The 19,777-nt window shown below is 40.4% G+C and overlaps 1 protein-coding gene across 1 annotated transcript in view; it reads right to left on the bottom strand.

Moving 5' to 3' along the window:
• Positions 1–19,777, bottom strand: part of sntg2 (syntrophin, gamma 2) — a 158,879-nt gene that overhangs the window by 68,615 nt on the left and 70,487 nt on the right. The window contains exon 9 of the mRNA XM_049595365.1: positions 6,678–6,802. Within this exon, the coding sequence (XP_049451322.1) occupies positions 6,678–6,802 (125 nt within the window). The remainder of the gene's footprint in view (positions 1–6,677; positions 6,803–19,777) is intronic.

Genomic DNA, 19,777 nt, shown 5'->3' with positions numbered 1-19,777 from the left:
AGGTCCAATGAATCTGCTTTTGACTATCTTACAATATAATGACGAAAACTCAGTCTGTCTATGTGTCTGTTCCACGTTTTTCTCCTCACTGACTTGGTCAATCCATGTGAAATTTGGCACAGTGGTAGAGGGTCATGGGAGGATGCGAATGAAGCAATATTACATCAATTGGCCAAAGGGGGGCGCTATAGCAACCGACTGAAATTGCAAACTTTGAATGGGCATATCTCATGCCCCGTGTGTCATAGAGACATGAAACTTTGCACAGAGATGCCTCTCCTCATGAGGAACACATTTGCCTCAAGAACCCATAACTTCCGGTTATATAGATTTTCTGCCATTTTGAATTTTTTGGAAAACACTTCAAATTGATCTCTTCCTAGGAAATTTGACCGATCTGCATGAAACTCGGTGAACATAATCTAGGGACCAATATCTAAAGTTCCCTCTTGGCAAAAGTTGGAAAACTTACTAAAACTGAGCTTCTATAAGGCAATGAATATTGCAGAGGGTGTGGCTCATCACATAAAGGTGTATAACATCTCAAGGGTTTCACCCATCACCACGCAACTTTGTAGGCATATGACCACACATAATCTGAGGGGACCCCTCCATTATTGACCCCATCAAACAAAATGGGGGCGCTAGAGAGCTCATTTCTTATCTAGGCCTAAGCGCCATATGGATTTCTACTAAACTTGGTAGATATGTAGAACAGGACGCCTCAAGGTGACTGGAGAAATTTAACTCTAATTGGCAACTGGGTGGCGCTATAACAACAAAAAAATGCTTAAAAATGGCTAAAATGTGACCGATCACTGTGGCTCCCCCTGTGGGCGAATGTTGTTTTTTTCTAATTTTTGGTGTGACTAAGTCATAGTATGGTATGCTGCTGCAACAAGGGCTAGCCGCACCTTTCCTATGTGAACTACAGCACCAGTGCACCCCATTTTTAAGTCAATACAATATATAAAAACTTTAACCATCTTCCTTTCAACGTGCTACCTCAACTACTAGTGTACAGTTTTAGCCCACTAACTATCCCACTATTGGCAATGGTACTACTGTACTTTCAATAAAGCAATCGTACTATCAAAGTCACAAAAACTCTGTCTGAATACATTGCTCTTCTTAATGTGTTCAGTTGACTATTTAATCTGTAATTTCCTATGACCTGTATCCCAAACACACACCATGTGAAACTGTATGTGGGCAACTGTGCACTCAATGGGTATGGACTAGTAACTACATAAGAATGAACTTTCTTGTGCCAGTTTGCTAACTGAATAATACTATACAAGACAGATCTGTGATTAAAAGGAATAAAGGAGCACTTGACCTCAAACAGACCTAATGTTTGAGCAGCAGAGGATTATTTCCACCCTGACTGTGATGAGCAAATGTCCTACATATTTTATGATTTCATGAAAAAAAAATCTTGTGGCCTAGGAGTTAAGGTGCCAACAATGAATCCACTTGGCATCCGGCTGGAGTCCTTTGTTTCATGTCATTGCCCATCTCCCTCTCCCCTAATCTCACAACTGTCATCTCTCATCTGTCATGTAAACAAACAAGGGATAAAATTCACTTGTGTTCTGGCAAATGTAAAAGGCAACAGAATGTTCAGTGTTTAAGGTATAAAACCACAACAACCCTTCAGTTTGTGTTTTCATGAATTTCAAATAGTTTTTCATGACATATTATTTTGTATCTGTCATTCATATAATCGCATTTCCTTTGGCCACAGATCATTATGGTACTAGAATAAGAACAGAAAAGATTATCATAAATTATCCAACTAACCAACCACCAACCAGTCTGACCATGTTCTTCTGAGATCATCTTGTCAGAGATTCTCAGATGTTGACCCCTGTTAACATCTGTGTTTGTGCATTCTGATACACCCTGTCAGCCATGTTTTGTAGAGCAGACTCTGATATTGACATGCTCTCTGCCTCCAGGGCTTCTCTGACTGAACTCTGCTATTCCTGATTCAGCACTGGGTTGTTTAGAGTTTAGTGCGACTAAGCTCCAAATCTCATCAATACATTTCTTCAATATTTCACTCCACACCAAGCAGTCATTAAACTGTTGATTGGACTTAACATCTGGCAGAATTAGTATTACAGTGATGGTGCTTTATCCAAATAAAGCCTGGGGGCAGAGAGGAAGTCTTTCCTGAGGTATTTGAGCGCTCCTCAGACAGTGATATGGACCGTGCTATGGATAAATAGCAGCTGTTTGACAGTGGATATGTTTTAAACTTGATATTGAGTTTTTAATTTACTTTATGATCATCCAGTCCATAAGTAGGGCTAATTGATAGCTTCTGCGTGCATATGTCTGTGTGGGGTGTTTTGGTCCAGGTGACGAAAGTGTCATCATCCACCCATGTCGACAGGGGTCCCCATGGCCCCTTAAGCGGACATCAGTGTGCAGCCCAGTTTTTGTGACCATGTGGACCATACGCTGAGCAAGCTTATCAACTGCACTTGCTCCAATTTCATTCCAAACTCCAATCAAGCCCAAATCACTTGAGTCAAGCCAGCCACAGCTACCTGACCATGTTAAAGTTAGTTTTACGTTCTTCTATTTACTCCAGACCCAGCAACATCTTCGTAAGCCCAGTTCAGACCAAAAAACTGCAATAAGACAAGTTGCAACAGGCAACTACTTGCCAAAGGCACATACAGTGAGCAGCAGCAGCAGCAGCAGCAGCAGCAGCAACCTACCATCCAATGTGGGCACACTGTGAATCTTGTTCTAAAACCAAAATCAGCCAGCTTGAGTCGAGCTCAGGTCAGCCAGTTTACACCGCTGCGACTTTTCTCTGCAATGTTCTCAAAGGGTTTCGTCTTGTCACTGGCCTGAACTGTGCTTTAGCTTCACTTTCACCAGATGTCAGCAGTGGGTGGACGAGCTGACGCAGACCCTGAATTATACTATGAATAGGACTGTGTGCTTGACCGTGTGACCACAGCCGTCCGTTGACATTCAGTGCTAAGGGTATGTGCAAGCCTTAAGAGTCTGGGTGCCATCCTGGACAGTATGTTGTCTTTTGAGGCACACATCAACAATGTTACTCGATCAGCATACTTTCATGTAATATTAATTGCCTTCACAATAGTCACTTACAATGACTGGAAAGCACCCCAACTGTGATTCACACTTTGGTTACATCCCATACTGACTATTGCAGTTCTGTCCTCTTTGGTCTTCAGTGTCTTCATAAACTCCAACTGGTCCAGGCTTCAGCTGGCTGTATCATTAGTAGAACTACCTCCAGAGATCATATCACTGCTGTTCCTCAACAGCTTCACTGGCTTCCTGTTAAATATCATATTGATTTCAAGGTTCAGCTTCTCACCTTTAAGGCCCTTCATAACACTGCCCCTCTGTATCCTTCTGAACTACTTTATATCTACACACTCTCCCATACTCTCAGATCCTCCTCTGCAATCCAACTCACCTAACCATCTGCCCACTTTATTAACATGGGGTCTACAACCTTCAGCTGTCTGCCCCCCACCTTTGGAACTCTCTCCCACAAGACATTTGCAGTATTGATTATTTCTCCACTTTCAAATCCCTTCTGAAAACACACCTTTTCAGGCTGGCATATTCGGTCTGATGAAATGGCGACACAGTTTTGCACAGTAGATGACTTTATGATGATGAGAATGTATTCAGTAGTTTTGTTTTAGAATACCTTTTCTCTACAGTTATATATTGTACTGTTGCACTGACTCAAAAGCTATAAATCAATCACATTAAGTTGTATTTTTTTTTTTTTTTTTATGTACCTATACGGTTCCATTTGATGTTTTTAAAAATCATACAATAACCATGTCAATCTATTTATCCATGATGGTAGTAATTATGATAAATGTTATCACGGTTATAATTACCATAATGTCTTTCATTATCAATGATCCAACATTTGATTGGAGCCCTCTCCTCCATTCTCTTGTACTCTAATGACAGTAACCACAGGTTTAAATTTCAGCAGACTTAAGTGGACTTATTTGAAAAACAGTGTTGAACTGGAGCTGGTGTGCTGAAATTGACTGTAACATTTCCTCCTGCAGTAGAATGTGAGTTTCTCTTATCATAGGCAGCTGCCTATGACTTTAAATTGGATAATACCCAATGAGGTATCCAATAAAAAAGTGTAATAAACATTTCTAATTAACTCAGCAGTGCATTATTTATTTATCATAATGTACCTGCAATTCTTAAATTGTGCAGCTAGGCAAACCCTCAAGAGTAAAAGACTTCTGCTCAGCAAGAGTGAAAGAAATGATGAAGAAAACTGTCTACAGTAAATTATTTCCAACATTAATAATAATTTAGGAAAGCTTTAATTAAACTATCCATAGTTACTCCAACCATAAACACTTTACTGCACTTTAACTTTGAATATCAGTACATTATTAAAACCAAATGGTTACAATAAGGTTGGATTTAAACCAGGAAAGTTACCCAAATATAAAATATGATAAAAAAAATTCTTTCTAATGTTGTTAATCTCTCCTTGTCAGACTTTGACAACAATTCTGTAATTAGTGACTGTCATGAGCATAGACCGTATTAAAGAAGTGGATGTAGCCACTGTGACATCACCCATTGGTTTGTGGACTACTTGAGGTTGTCACTTTGGCCTTCGCCATCTTGGGTTTTTGGAGCCAGAAGTGACCAGTCATTAGAGAACAATGCTTGCATTCTATGTTCTTGCACACCATGGCTACATTACAATTGTACATTTCATACAAATCAGAGCAACATTTCTAAATTGACAGAGCCAAGATAACATGCATATAAGCTGACTTCATCTTCACAGGATGGAAGGGATGGTGGATGGTGTGTCATCTTGGTGTGATGCCTGCCAAGCTGCAGACCACTGTTCGAAACCAACCAACAGTAAAGCTGGTTGTTTGTTACAGAACTGTCGCTGCGTTTTCAGCAGCGTTTTTTGCCATCAAAAGTGGTTGTTTTTTAGCGACCAGTTGTTGTCTTTCCACCGGGAATACTGCCATTAAAAGCAGTTAATTAAGGACCACTTTAGTCAAAGAAAACTTATTTTCATTTGCAGTATTATCTTTGGTGGAATTGCTCTAATCTGGGGCCTCTCTACCTTTCCGTGGGCCTACACAGCCTAAGGGGGAGCGAGCACACCTCTCTTCCTTCCACACACATACAAGGAAAGCCTAAGGCTGAGAGAGCAAACCTCCCTGCCCTTCCATGTACCTACATGGAAAGCCTACGGCAGGAGGGCAGCAGCAAAGACCTCCCAGGAACAGAACAGAATAGAACAGCATCAATGATGAACAGAAATGACATTAGTAAGTCAGACATGAAAAGGAGGAGCTGAGGTGGAGGCAGATTGCAAACCGGCTTGCAGAGGAAGCAGCAACAGTGGGCTGGCCAAAGCAGATTAAATAGGGTGCCCTGAATGAGATTTGCTAATTGGCTGCATAGAAAGGAATCATGTGATCAATCAGCTGATCCATCAGTTGACTGGGCTGTTTGAGATCAGCTGATGTAGCTGGGATGTGAGCTGAACATGTCCTGCCTGAACTAATGCTATGCTTAATTTATTTTTTACTGAGACAACACTGCATTTCTAGCTAGGATACGCCCACCAAGAGTGGGTATTCTAAGCCAAACATTGTTTTTTTCCTAACCATGACCAATTGGCTTTTGTGCCTAAACCTATAACCACATGTTAACTCCATGGTTATTGAAAAGTTTTAATGTATGCACTACATAATAATGTACAAATTTAACCACAAATCTGTGGTTTGCAGAAACATACAATGCCAAAATTTATTCTAGTGATTGGGCTGGACTGAGAACCCATAGACACTGCCTTTTCAATCACAAGCTAGCCATGCCCTAAAGCTAACCCTGCTTTATCATCTATTTTAGCCTAAACGGGACCATAACAAAATAAAAATCATGCTTTGTTGAAGAAGACTTGAGACTACCAATTAAACTATATACTCATTAGAATTTTTTTTTACTGAGGTAATAAATCAAGTGAAAAGTAGAGTCATTTTCTCATAGACGACAATCGTCCTTTTTATGCAACTAGTGGAGTCACCCATGGTGTGCCATTGGAAAGAATGCCGATTTAAGGCACTTCTGCATTGGCTTGGTTTCTAAGACCCAAAGATAACCCCTTACTTGTTAATCTAACAAGCACAAACAGGAGTGAGATGGAATGACTGAATATGATTGAGCCTTGTATATTAGCAAGCTAAATGGGATCGTTAAGTTATGACTACCAAATGTTTGGTGCACCATCTGTAATTTCTGTCAAACAATACACCTCCTAGGCTTTTTTGTTTGCTTGTTTCACAGTTTAGAAATAAAAGTACTGATTAAAAAAGCTTCTGAAGGAAAAAACTGTGAAACTACTGTACACATGAAAATCAATACAAAAAGGACAGCCATAATAATCAAATGCATTTACAAGCTCGACCAGTGTTCTCACAGTCACACCTTCTGAGCCCGGGCCTCACAGCTGCGGTGACCTTTTAAGCCGTTTATGCCCGTGCATAGATATTGGCATTAACGTCCTCTCGCTTTAATGGAAAGTGCTTGCTAAGCCAACAACTGTGCTCAGTGAACTGTGTACCTTAGAGGTGAATTATATCATGCTGGATTACCCTTACCTTAATTTATCTGTGCCAGCTTTGTATCTGGAGACTCTGGCCATCAACAAGGGCAGGGAGACGGCATCCAGCCAGCGCTTCTCATACTTTGGTTCATTAGCTGAGGGCGAAGGTGGTGATGGAGCCTGCGTGGAATACACGAAATATGCAATGAGCTTCAAGCTGCTTTTGATCATTAAGGAGGTGGTGTGGATGCCAACACTTGCACCATATACAGGAACACAGAATTCCTTTCTTAACCTGGGTTAATCAGCTGTACTGCATGTAGACATCAAAATGACATCCTTTTGACACTAAAAATTCCTTTAAAGATAACACCTGCACCATTACTGACTAATGAAAGGCCTGATTTGCTACTGTATACACTCAGAAGCTACCACTGTTTATTTACTCCAGCTTTGTCTTACCTGATGTCACAGGATAACTTTCCAAAATACATTAAAAACAGCAGCACATTTGTGTGCCCAATTATCAAATGTACCACTATCAATTATTTTAACTTTTTGTTTTATGTGCAGAGACCAGTCCCCTTGCTTCATCTCAGCAAGGGGGCATTATTTGTTAATGGAACAGACAGCAGGGGCCTCGTTTATAAATGTCTGTGAAAAGCCACATTAAATGACTGTTTATATGCACAAAATCTCACAGTTTTTGCCTTTTTTTCCAGAAAGACAATATTCTTACTAAGCTGTTTACATGGCTAATGAAAATGAATATTCCGCTAATATTCCTGTTTACATGCAGCCGCGGTAGTCCGTGCCCTAACATGTCATTTATCACGTCAGCCGCCGCTTGTGCCAGGATTGTTTTCAAAGATTTGCCAGACTTGTTCGACCATGCAACCAAGCCTCCTACTTTCATTTTGTTAACCACCTTCTTGAAAAGGTTAGTGTTACAATATTTGCGCATATCCAAAAACCTGTTGATATCCAAGTCTCTCATTATGTTTAAAAGTAGAGGTGTTTCTCCATCTGACCAGTAATGTGGGCCTTGTGTTTGGGCATGCATCTCTACCCCACAGCCTTGCAAACTGTTTTATCAGTAGGTTTGTGTACAACAGGCATGTCCAAAGTCTGGCCCGGGGGCCAACTGTGGCCCGCAGACCAATTTTAATCAGCCCTCAGTTTGACTTTCAAAATATACCATATGTGGCCCTTTATACAATAATGTTTAATCGAGCAAGATCACTTCCCATTTTTACCCTTCACCTCACATATAGGACTATCATACAGTTTGTAGACAGGCATCACATAGTAATAGTTCATTAAAAAGATAAAAATGGTTGCATTTGTCTCACTTTTTTCTTTTTTTTAAAACAATTTGCCGCGAGAATCAGTTGGCCCCCAGGTATTTTCACGTTGTTTTATCTGGCCCCCATTCAAAAATGTTTGCACACCCCTGGTGTACAACGTATCCATGATGGCACACAGAGCTGACTGTAAACTGAACAGACACCATGTGTCACAAACTGCAGTAAAAATACTATTTGAGACATATTCTGAATGCCCTGTATCTAACCCCTGCATATATATCCATAAAATGCTATTAAACCCAAAGAATACTGGCATGTTCTACATGTCTTAATCAGAAAATGCTACAATCAGAGTGAGGCCTAATTCAGAATATCCAAACTGAATATGCTGTTTACATGAAATTCAGAATAGTGTCATATTCAGAAAAATAGTGGAACATTAGTGTGCATGTAAACATACCCAATGTTTGTGTGTGCACAAGCAGAAGTGACACTGCTGGTTTGAATGTTTATGAAAGTGGATCTCCAAGTGTTGCGTGACATAAAGTTAAGTAGTCACATCAATGTCAAGTCAGTTTTAATAATAGACAGCAAATCATATCAAAATTTATCTTGGGACAATTTGCATACAAGCAGCCATACACCTCTAATTAAAATAAACTGAATTAGTTAAATCAAATTAGGCTTTACTTACACTGAACAAAAATTCAACAGCAACGTTTACCATTTTTCACAGGTTCAAGTAAAAGATCCAAGACTTTGGTATCAAAAGGTTACTCTAAAATGTGCAGTCTGATCACACACCACAATGCCACAGATGTCAGAAGTATTGAGGGAGTGTTCCGTTGATATGCTGACTGCAGGAATGTCAACCAGAGTTGTTACCTCTGAACGGTATGTTAATTTCACAACCATAAGTTGACCCCACTGTTGTTTCCATTAATTAGTACATCCATCCGGCCTCACTACCACCAGAACAGTTGATGCAACAACTGGTTTGCACAACCAAAGAATTTCTGCACAAACCATCAGAAACCATCTCAGGGAAGCTCATCTACATGCTCATTGTCCTCACCAGGGTCTTGACTTGACAGCAGTTCCTCATCCCAACCTACATGTGCTGTTCTGAGGCCAGTTGGATGTACAGCCAAATTCAGGGAAATAGCATTGGAAACATCCTATGGTAGTAAAATGATCATCCCAAGGCACACCTGTGTAGTAATGATCCTGTTAGCATCCTGATATGCCACACCAGCCAGCTGGATGGAGTGCTCATGAATACTGATTTGAACAAATTTGTGATCAAGATGAGAGAGATATCTGTTGAGTGCATAAAAAAAGTCTTAAATCTTTAACTTAAACCTGCAAAAAATAGGAGCAAAAACAAAAGTGTTATGTTTAAGTTGTTCAGTGTATAATGATTTAATTTCTACAATGTTGCTTCAATCCAGTAACTCACCGTCTGCATGGCCAATTTCCCCTGTCTACAAAATGTTTGTCGGCATGGGTCAGAGCTTCCCTACAGGTGTGCACATTTACTCATCAAGTTTATTTTTACAGATTTTACAGACCAATTTTGTGTGGGAGGTGGTGTATGCCTCCCACAATGGCTATAAAATGAGGCTCCAGAGCAGTGACAGCCACATTATTATTTTTTTTTCCAGTGTTTCTGGTTATGTACTTAAGATATGAGCCAGCTCTGTATTAAACTGAACATATTTTTGCTTTTGATATTTCAAAATGTTCAATTACCCTCACTTTTTTTCCTACATCAGTATGTAGCTTCAATGAAAAATCATGTCCTTTTTCAGACTGGTGGAGAGAGAACATCTGGAATACTCATTTAGGTGTTCATTTAAGTTAGTTTTTAACAGAGGGGTTTATTGATACATCATCTAGAGCTCTATTTAAATATCATTTTATTGTTTAAAAAAAAAGGCAAAATTGACTTAATATGGCTGTGTGAAAAAAGATTCTGCCAAAACCTTTGACTCTGAATATGTCAAAATGAAACAAGACTTTTGGATCTGGCTTAAACCAATGTTCAGAATTTGGTTATGAAAATGTAGGCAAATTAGGGCATATTTAATGAGACAATGCCCCATATTTAAACCTAAAATTTGTATGCCTCAGCGCATGAGGCAAAGTTTCTCGCGGACGCTCAAGAAGCACAACTGGTAGCGTCGGTGGCTTAGTGGTAGAGCAGGCGCCCCGAGTACAAGGCTGTTGCAGTAGCGGCCCTGGTTCAAATCCAGCCTTTGGCCCTTTGCTGCATGTCATCCCCTCTCTATCCCCCCTTCACGCTCACCTGTCCTGTCCATTAAAGGCAAAATGCCCCAAAAAATATCTTGGGAAAAAAAAAAAAAAAAAAAAGCACAACTGTCAAAAATATTTGTGGCAGTTTTGGGCTCTAGTCACTCATCACGTGAATCATGCGAACGTTCGATCATGCTTGTCAATTTAAAGGAGCCGCAAAGTGTACTACTGGCTTGAAAGTAGCGTAGTTGCTGCTTGCTGTTGTCCAGTCAAAAAGTCAGTCAGATGCTTTGCTTTGCTGTTTGTCATCCCATTCAAACCAAGCAAGGAAGGCTTGCATGCTACATCACAACATTAGCCTGCAATTCTCTCCTCTATTATTAACATTACACACTTTAAATCTCACAAGACAATGCAGTCCCAAGCCTCACTCTTTTTATTTTGGTCTCTGTAACCGAACAGCGACACATTATAAAGGACAGAGTGGGCGCGAACGCAAGTAATCAACTTCTCAATATCCACTGTCGGAGTGTGTTGTAGGACCCAAAGTTACATGGCTTGTTCTCTGCATGGGACCCGCTTCATCGAAGCACGTCAGCATTCCAACTGGTTGTGGCCGAACCGCGTCAGAGCTTATTACCATTACCATAAATTTGAACAAGTTTTAACTCCTCACCGGACCCGCTCCGGTCGCTTTGGTCGCCCAAGATGAGCAGCTGACGACCAGGTTGCCCAAGACGCCCAAGTCACTGGGCTCTCAATGAAAATTAATGATTTCTGCCGTTGTGGAAACTCTGGTCACTGTTGGTTTGAACGTACGGTTACAGTTTACATCCATGTCAATAAAACCATGGATGCATTTGATGACACACATCTTGCCACCAGCAGCACATAAGATCAAAACAATCAGCACGATTTCAATATTAGTGTCGCCAATTCAGTATCTGACCAAATGTCTCCCCTTCTGTGTGTTTGCAGAACATTATGATGCTACAATGAAGCTGACCTTTTGGATTTAAAATGTCATCATTTCATCATTTTATTCTATTAGACATTTGTGTGAAATTTGGTCATAATTTGAATTAGATGAATTCTTGAGCTGTGGCCAAAAATATGTTTTGTTAGGTCACAGTGACCTTGACCTTTCACCTCCAAATTCTAATTAGTTCATTCATAGGTCCAAGTGGATGTTTGTAGCAAAATTGAGAAAACTCCCTGAAGGTCTTCATGAGATATTGTATTCATGAGAATGAGACCGGCACAAGGTCACAATGACCTTGATCTTTGACCATCAATTTTCAATCAGTTCATCGTTGAGTCCATGCTTATGCCACATTATAAAAAAATCCCTCACAGTGTTCTTGAGGTACTGCATTAAAAAAAATGGACAAACAAGGTCATAGTGACCTTGACCTTTGATCTATGACCACCACAATCTAATCAGTTCATCATTGAGCCCACGTGGACAATGGTGCCAAATTTAAAGAAATCTCCTCTAGGTGTTCTTGAGATATCCCATTTAAGAGAACGGGATGGACAAATGTATGGATGATGGATGTCGATGGATGCATGGACGTACAGACAGACAATCTGAAAACTAATGCCTTGTGCCACAGCTATCACTGGCATGAAGGCATTAAAAAAATAAATAAAGTTGGCAGTATAATGACAATATATGAGGTCATAAGCATTAATTTTCTGTTTTCACTGTATACAGACACATGCACAGGAAACAAACAAAAAAGAAAATATTTTGCTACCTTTCCACACTTCACACACACAAGTGGGTCCAGAAAAAAACGGACCCAAAGTGGATAAAAAAAGATGGACAAACAATGCCTCTTGATGTGTTGTGGTGTTATGAGGGCGTGTTAGGGAAAAATACACTTGCTGTTTAAATTGATGGATTACATTTATCTTGGCAGCGGTTTGTCTCCGTGAGCTCTTTATAATGGATTTTTTGAAAACCTTGAGCCTGCAGTATGAGCTTCTGACTGTGGCAAACACACAGGTGCATTTAGCCTTTTCGTAGTCAATAATGAGCATTAGAAGAAGCTGAAATTGCAGCTTAAAGGTGCCTGGTTTATAGCAATAATAAATGTGTTAATGTGGCATGAAAACAGCTTTGCTTTTGAAAGCTGTGCTCTGGGGTTATGGGTGCTTCCTGATGATGGCAATACACACGATGGCAAGCAGGACTTCAAATTACTTTAGAATGCACTTTACAGTAATACACTATCACTATAATGGCCAACACTTGTTTTCCTATATTAGCAGTCTACTGCTCATATTACGTCTGATAGGCCACTCTGTGCCTCTTGTTAACAGTGTCTCTCATTCAACCTCTTTTGTGCCAAAGTTTTCTATTTGACAATGGCTTAAAGGATTTGTATAACTAACTGAAATAATGGGTGATTAGTGTACAACAGCAAGGACACCCTTTACAAAGAAAAAAATGCAAAGCTAAGTCAAGGCAGTATGTGCCAGTCAGTGACAACATTAAAACCACTGACTGGTGAAGTGAATAACATTGATCATCTCATTACAATTGGAAAACCTTTGGTTCTGGCATTCATGTTGATGCTACAACACTGTTGCCGAATAAATACACCCCCTAATGACAGTGGCATTCCACATAAGCAGCACCCCCCTAGCAGGACAGTGTGCCCTGTCACACCCCAAAAAATGCTCAGGAATGGCCTAAGGAATGTGACAAAGAGCCCAAGGTATCAGCCTGGCCCCCAATTTCCCAGATCGCAATCCGATCAAGCATTCATGGGGTGCATTGGTACTGATCCTAAGAGGTCATACTGTGGATTATACTTGGCTCTGACCTGTCGTGGAATGGACAAATGTCCTGTGGTGTCTGGCACAAGAGCGTTGGTGGCAGATCCTCTGAGCCCTTGTGGGTAACAAGGCAGGGTAGTTGCACGTCCAATGGATGCTCGATCTGTTTGGAATCTGGGGATTTTGGAGGCCAAGTTGATGCCTTGAGCTCTTTGTCACATTCCTCAGGCCATTCCTGAGCAGTTTTTACAGTGTGGCATGGCACATCGTCCTGCTGAGGGTGGGACTGCCGTCAAGGATTGCCGTTGCCATGAAGGGGTTTACTTGGTCTGCAACAGTGTTTGGGTGGGTGGCGTCAAGAGGCATCCACATTAATGCCAGAACCCAAGGTTTCCCAGCAGAACATTGGTGTGTAAAAAGAATCAGCTGCAGCTGTCTGACTTGTAAATACAGTGTTACAGTAGTCTATCAAGCCTACAGTACTACAGATAAACACATGGGCATGTTTTCATACATCTTGCTGAGACACAAGTTCTTTAAGAAGCAGAATCCCAAGTAAGATAATAACTTCCAAAAAGACGTTTATACAACAGGAAAGGAACTAAGGTAAATAACAATACAAATTCTAAACCGAGATTCCCAAATTTTCCTGGAGAGTTCATTCTAGAGAAGGCAAGCTCTGTGAGCAATGGCTGCATGCCCGAAAGATTTTTTTTATTATTATAGGAGAACATTAAGGAAACGATTGAGTGTATAGAGTAACTGGAGACTGGAGATGAAGGAAGGAGCCAGTCTATCTAATGCCTTGTAAGTCAATTTAAATCAGACCTCGTTTGGATTGAGTGCACAGACATCAAGACAGGTGTTTTATAATCAAACTTGTTCGATACTGTAAGGACTTTGGCAGCTTTGGTAGAATGTACACACAGAACAAAAGTGGTCTAAGTACTGATCCCTGTGGGATTTGTGTTCAACCTCAGAGCAGGAAGATACAGTATTATTGTACACAACAGTGTCTTGTTACTCAGATATGAGTGAATCCAGGCAAGGACCAGCCCCTTGTGACTGACGAAGCTCCCGAGACGTTCTTGGGGGGCATCATGGTCTACAGTGTCACATGCCGCCTTCAGATCTTGTAATAGCAGGATAGATGTAAGATCAGAATCTGTGACAGTTAGTTAGGAAGTGGTATGCTAACCTGGTCAATGCAGTTTCGGTAGAGTGTTTACATCTGAACCCAGACTAAAACTCATGAAGACAACTGCTACTAGATAGATGGTTCCTTTTGAACTCAGAGCCCATGTTTTTTTTACAGTTTGACCATGAGGGCAAAATTCTAAATCTGTCTGTACTGGCTTAGAGTTTGAGAACAGAGGTTAGGTACTTTTCCAATGTTTTAAAAGCAGTGGGTACAAAACCAGAACAAAAAGATTTATTGATGATTCTGATAAGACAGCATTCTTGTAGCCATCAGCTTTTGTAAGGTTGCCTGGAATGGAGTCTGGCGCACATATGGTTGGTTTAGAACTTGTAACAATTTTGGCAAAGCACACCAAAGCATATTTATCCAGAGATTCATTTCATTTTTATTACTACTGGTAATAAAGCAAAAATTGTGGCTTCACAGCACAAAACCCCAGACTGGGACAAGTTTCAGGTGTTTCTAAAATGGTTCAAACTTTAAAGGTTTAATGAAGCCCCCACCGAGACTGATGGCAGTGCATCAAAAGCATTCATTCTAAAGGTCCTGAAGCACAATGTGTTGACAAAAGTTTTAGTAGCTGGAAGAGTGCCACATTTAAATGCAAATCACACCACACTTAATGAAGAACAGATGCATTACGCATTATCTAATGAGTTACAAGCTTAGGGATCAAATGAGTGAAGCTTTAGCAACATCAAACAGTGAATCATTCCTGCAGCTAAAGATTATCTGTCAGCACAAAATCCCCAAACTCCTCAAAATAACAGCAAACAATCTGATGTAGCCCCTGTAGCGTAATACACACAGTACAGCTAGGTGTGTTCATCACAAAAGAACCAAATCACCTGCTGTCCCCTGAGTTCAAAATGGCTGAACATATTACCTGAGCATTGAAATAGCCTCTGGCTGGAATGTAGTCAAGAGTGAACAGCAGAGAAAAACTGCCTACCTTTGCAAAGTGAGCTGCACGTCATTGCTGCACTACAACATGTCGCATACAGACCCCTGTCAGCTCCTCACCAGTAATTACTACATTTCTGAAGAAATTATTATCCTTTGCTCCATTTATGTCAACCCGGAACAAAATGTTTCAGTTAAGTCTCGAGCGCAGCTCTGCAGAGAGTAGGTGAGGTGGCAGGAAATAGAAAACTATCAGGCTGTCAAAGTGGATTACACTCGCAATGCACCTGTTTCTACTGCGGAGCTGTAAAACGGGAACTTGAGCCACAGTGTTGTTCTTCACATCAGTCAAACTCTCCTTCATGAATATTGATACTTCAGAGGTGAAGTAAGCATAATTATTGGAACGCATGTGAATGAATTAGGAAGGTGCCAGGACTAGGGTGCACTAAAAAAGAAAACTTTATCAGTCATTTAAATGTCAAGAGAGCCTACTGACGTCATAGCTTAGTGGATTCTAATCACCTACAGAGGAGGAGAACGCCTGAGTTGCACGAGTGCTTGGAGAGGAGAAACTTATACATGATTGGACATTTGTATCAACAAAAACCTTGCCTCACACTGTAGCAACAACAAAGACACATTGTCAGTAAGATACAGTCACAGTGAAAATCTGAAAACTCAACAAATTCTGTGTTTAAGTATTAAAATACTAACATTATTCATTATTGTCTCAATGTGCCCACAGCCAACTCTCTTGCCAAAATATTTTTAATTAAATGAGGGCTGGATTGGAACAACCATTTTAGATATTATTTAAATAAAGCACTTCATCACCATGATGCACGCAACTTGTTTGGTTTTAGATGACAAAGTAAACTAAATTAAAATTCATAATGAGGGTGCATATCTCAAGTATATTTTGGAGGGAACAGGCCTGAGGGAACAGGCCTTCACTAGAAAAAAAAAAAACAGATTGCACACTGTTCTCATCGTCCCTCACTAACCTGTGAAGAAGGTTTAATCGTAAAAATACTAAATCAACTCATGCCTTTATTTTTGCTAATTTGTACTTTGATTTTAGTAGTTGAAATAGCTGACATAATCTGGAGCAAGCTACCAGTAGGCTAGTTTGCTCAGTTGAAAAAAAAGAAGGGAAAAAAAGAAAAGTTCATCTTTGGTACAACAGTGTAGGTAAATTTAAAAAAAACCAACAGTCTGGGTAAGGGAGTATTATTCTGATAATTCAGAATTTCTGGAGTCTTAATTTCACGAGATAAAAACTTAAATAATTCTTAAAACTAGTCCATACCCATTGGTAGCTTTGTCACCTTCTACCTATGCCAATCCTCAATGCCTCTGTGCAGTTTCACATAGATTGACCACGTCAGTGAGTAGAAAAACGTGGGACAGACAGAATGACTGACTGACAGAATGACACACTGACAGTTTCCGTGATTATGTACAGCATACCATACCATGACTTAGTCACACCAAAAATTAGAAAAAACAAACAAACATTGGGCCACAGGGGGAGCCACAGCGATCGGTCACATTTTAACCATTTTTAAGTATTTTTCTGTTGTTATAGCGCCACCCAGTTGCCAATTAGAGTTAAATTTCTCCAGTCACCTTGAGGTGTCCTGTTCTACATATCTACCAAGTTTAGTAAAAATCCATATGGTGGTTAGGCCTAGATAAGAAATGAGCTCTCTAGCGCCCCCATTTTGTTTGATGGGGTCAATAATGGAGGGGTCCCCTCAGATTATGTGTGGTCATATGCCTACAAAGTTGCGTGGTGATGGGTGAAACCCTTGATGTGTTATACACCTTTATGTGATGAGCCACGCCCTCCACAATATTCATTGCCTTATAGAAGCTCAGTTTTAGTAAGTTTTCCAACTTTTGCCAAGAGGGAACTTTAGATATTGGTCCCTAGATTATGTTCACCGAGTTTCATGCAGATCGGTCAAACTTTCTAGGAAGAGATCAATTTTAAGTGTTTTTCAAAAAATTCAAAATGGCAGAAAATCTATAAACCGGAAGTTATGGGTTCTTGAGGCAAATTTGTTCCTCATGAGGAGAGGCATCTCTGTGCAAAGTTTCATGTGTCTACGACATACGGGGCATGAGATATGCCCATTCAAAGTTTGACATTTCAATTGGTTGCTATAGCGCCCCCCTTAGACCAATTGATGTAATATTGCTTCATTCGCATCCTCCCATGACCCTCTACCACTGTGCCAAATTTTTGTCATTATAAAGTAAGATTATTGTGATAATTTACCAAAATAACGTAGAGATTATAAAATCATAAATTGAAGTTTTTATTATTTATTTATTATTTTGGTGAAGGAACCACATCACTTACCTTTGCATGGTTGAATCAACCTCATCACACCACAGACTGTGCCGCTATCGCTCTTTATGTTACTGCACACTAGTAAGATGTAATAAACTGTACTTTGTAGTGTTGTCACGATACCAAAATCTTTGTTTCGGTACCGATACCAATATCAATTTCGATACTTTTCGATACTCTTCGGTACTATTCCTAAGGAAAAGTCCTTTTTGATACAAACCTTTAGAACAATAAATAGTAGGGGTGTAACGGTACCAAAAAATCATGGTTTGGTAAGTACCTCGATACAGACGTCACGGTTTGGTTGCTCAAATGTTTCACCAAGTTTGTGTTGTCTCGTGTTGTCTCCCTTTGCGAGGCAGACTTTCTCTTGTCTTTTTTCACATGCACCAGCTGCGAATGTTGATATAGGTGTTGTCATACACACCACTTGTGAATATGTGCTCCAATAGGAACAAGGAAGGCATTTGTGTGCATAAATGAATTAAATAGATTAATGAATTGAATCAATTTAAAAAGTACCGGTATTTTCCAAATGCAGTATAGTACCATTTGGAATACTCTAGTACCGCGGTACTATTTTAGTACCAGTATACCGTGCAACACTAGTACTTTGTGTCAGATTTGACCAAAACCAGAATTAATATGCTCTTCATTAGACAGTAAATGAATGCCTTCCCTGCATAAAAATAAACCAAACTCTGCACATGGGTTCAGTCCTGATGGTGGCGCTACATCAACTGTCTAAATTTAAGAATTTTGAAAATTCATTAAAAAAAATCAACCGTATGTGCTACAATGTTGCATCTTTCACCAAAATGTGGCCCCACTGAGCAGAATTTTTATACACCTGGATATGGCAGGAATTACGATGTTCTTCACTGTTTTTTGCAAAACCTGTAAAACTCATTAAACCTATCCCCTCCTACACTTTTTACTTAAACATCACCAAACTCGATACACAGCATCCTCAGACTGCCCTCCGCTCAGGCATTGTGCTATGTGGAGCACAGACACATGATATCTGAGATATTTTTAATAGAAAAAGTTATGATCCGAGCAGTTCTGCTGATGGACCCTCCCGTATTTCTCATTTGTCCTCCTCCTCTTCCTTTTATCTACTAACTCTTACTCCTTCTTCTTGGAAAATCTTCCAAGAAGGAAAATGCCAAGCCCCGACCCACTGCTTTGCAACAGCCTTAATTATATTTGGTTTAATGAAATAATGTGTTAAAAGAAAAGAAAGAATATAATCATACTGGTTAAATTTTTAGCAATATACGATCACACCTAAACACCTGGACACCTAAACGGTGACTATTGGATAATGTGGATGATGATCTGCGTGTTTACTATGAAATATAGAACATTGCTTTCCGGTTCTGTATTTTGAATGCTGACTAAACATTGCTGGCCATCAGGGGCAGAGCCATGCGTTGCAAACATTTGGGGCTCAGTGGCACAATTCCCAAGGGACAGTTCTTTCCTATTTACTGCATCTACTAACCTGGAAATCCAGATGCCCCGCCCCCAGCTAATTCGAATTTGCACTGCACGGGGATCTGGCCCCGATGAGCAGAGCCCGCTGAATTGCCATCAGACCAATCAGATCAGTCTATCTGACAGAGGTGGGCTCTGGGCAGGCATAGCATGATGAGGACAGCGGTGCCCCGTAGCAGTCGAAAAGTAAACAGCCAAGATGGCAGCTGCCGAAGGACCGCGTCCATTCAATTTAGCTTTGGAAGAAAAGCTAAGCCAACTACACTTATCTTTTTCCTTGAGAGAGGAACAGAAGACTGCCCTAGAAGCCTTAGCTTCCAGGAAGGACGTTTTTGGCGTATTGCCATCGGGATACAGCAAAAGCATAATGTATCAGTTAGCCCCACTGTTCGGCAAAGAAATGGGGCTTAGTGCAATGAATACGTCACCTTGTTTTTTGCTCTGATTGGCTATTGTGCTATCCAATTGCGTGCGGCGGCATTTAATATGTCTCAGTTAGTACCGCCCCTTGGGTAGGAAGGGCGTATCGGTGAGGGCCAGACTCAAAATCTTTCTAGATTTGAATCTGGATTTCCAAGCTATGCATCTACAGTAAATGCACTACTTCTCACGCCATTTGAGGTAACAGAATGCCTAAATATCTGTACATCATTTGGTAAAAAACATGATAGTTGCCCAGGAGAACTTAAGACCATCTTGCAATGGGATCACTCCAGCCACAATACAGCGACCTGTGACTTCAACCGAATGTGTGCCAAAGGCATAAAGTATGGGGCAGTGGCTCCTCCCTACTTCCTTCCACCATCCAGTGCCCGTGCTCAGACCACACCTGTCTTCGA

This window comes from Epinephelus fuscoguttatus, linkage group LG14 (genome assembly GCF_011397635.1).
Source record: "Epinephelus fuscoguttatus linkage group LG14, E.fuscoguttatus.final_Chr_v1".
Taxonomy (NCBI): Eukaryota; Metazoa; Chordata; class Actinopteri; order Perciformes; family Serranidae; genus Epinephelus; species Epinephelus fuscoguttatus.
The sequence above is the reverse complement of the archived record's forward strand: the minus strand, read 5'-3'. Positions and strand labels throughout refer to the sequence as shown.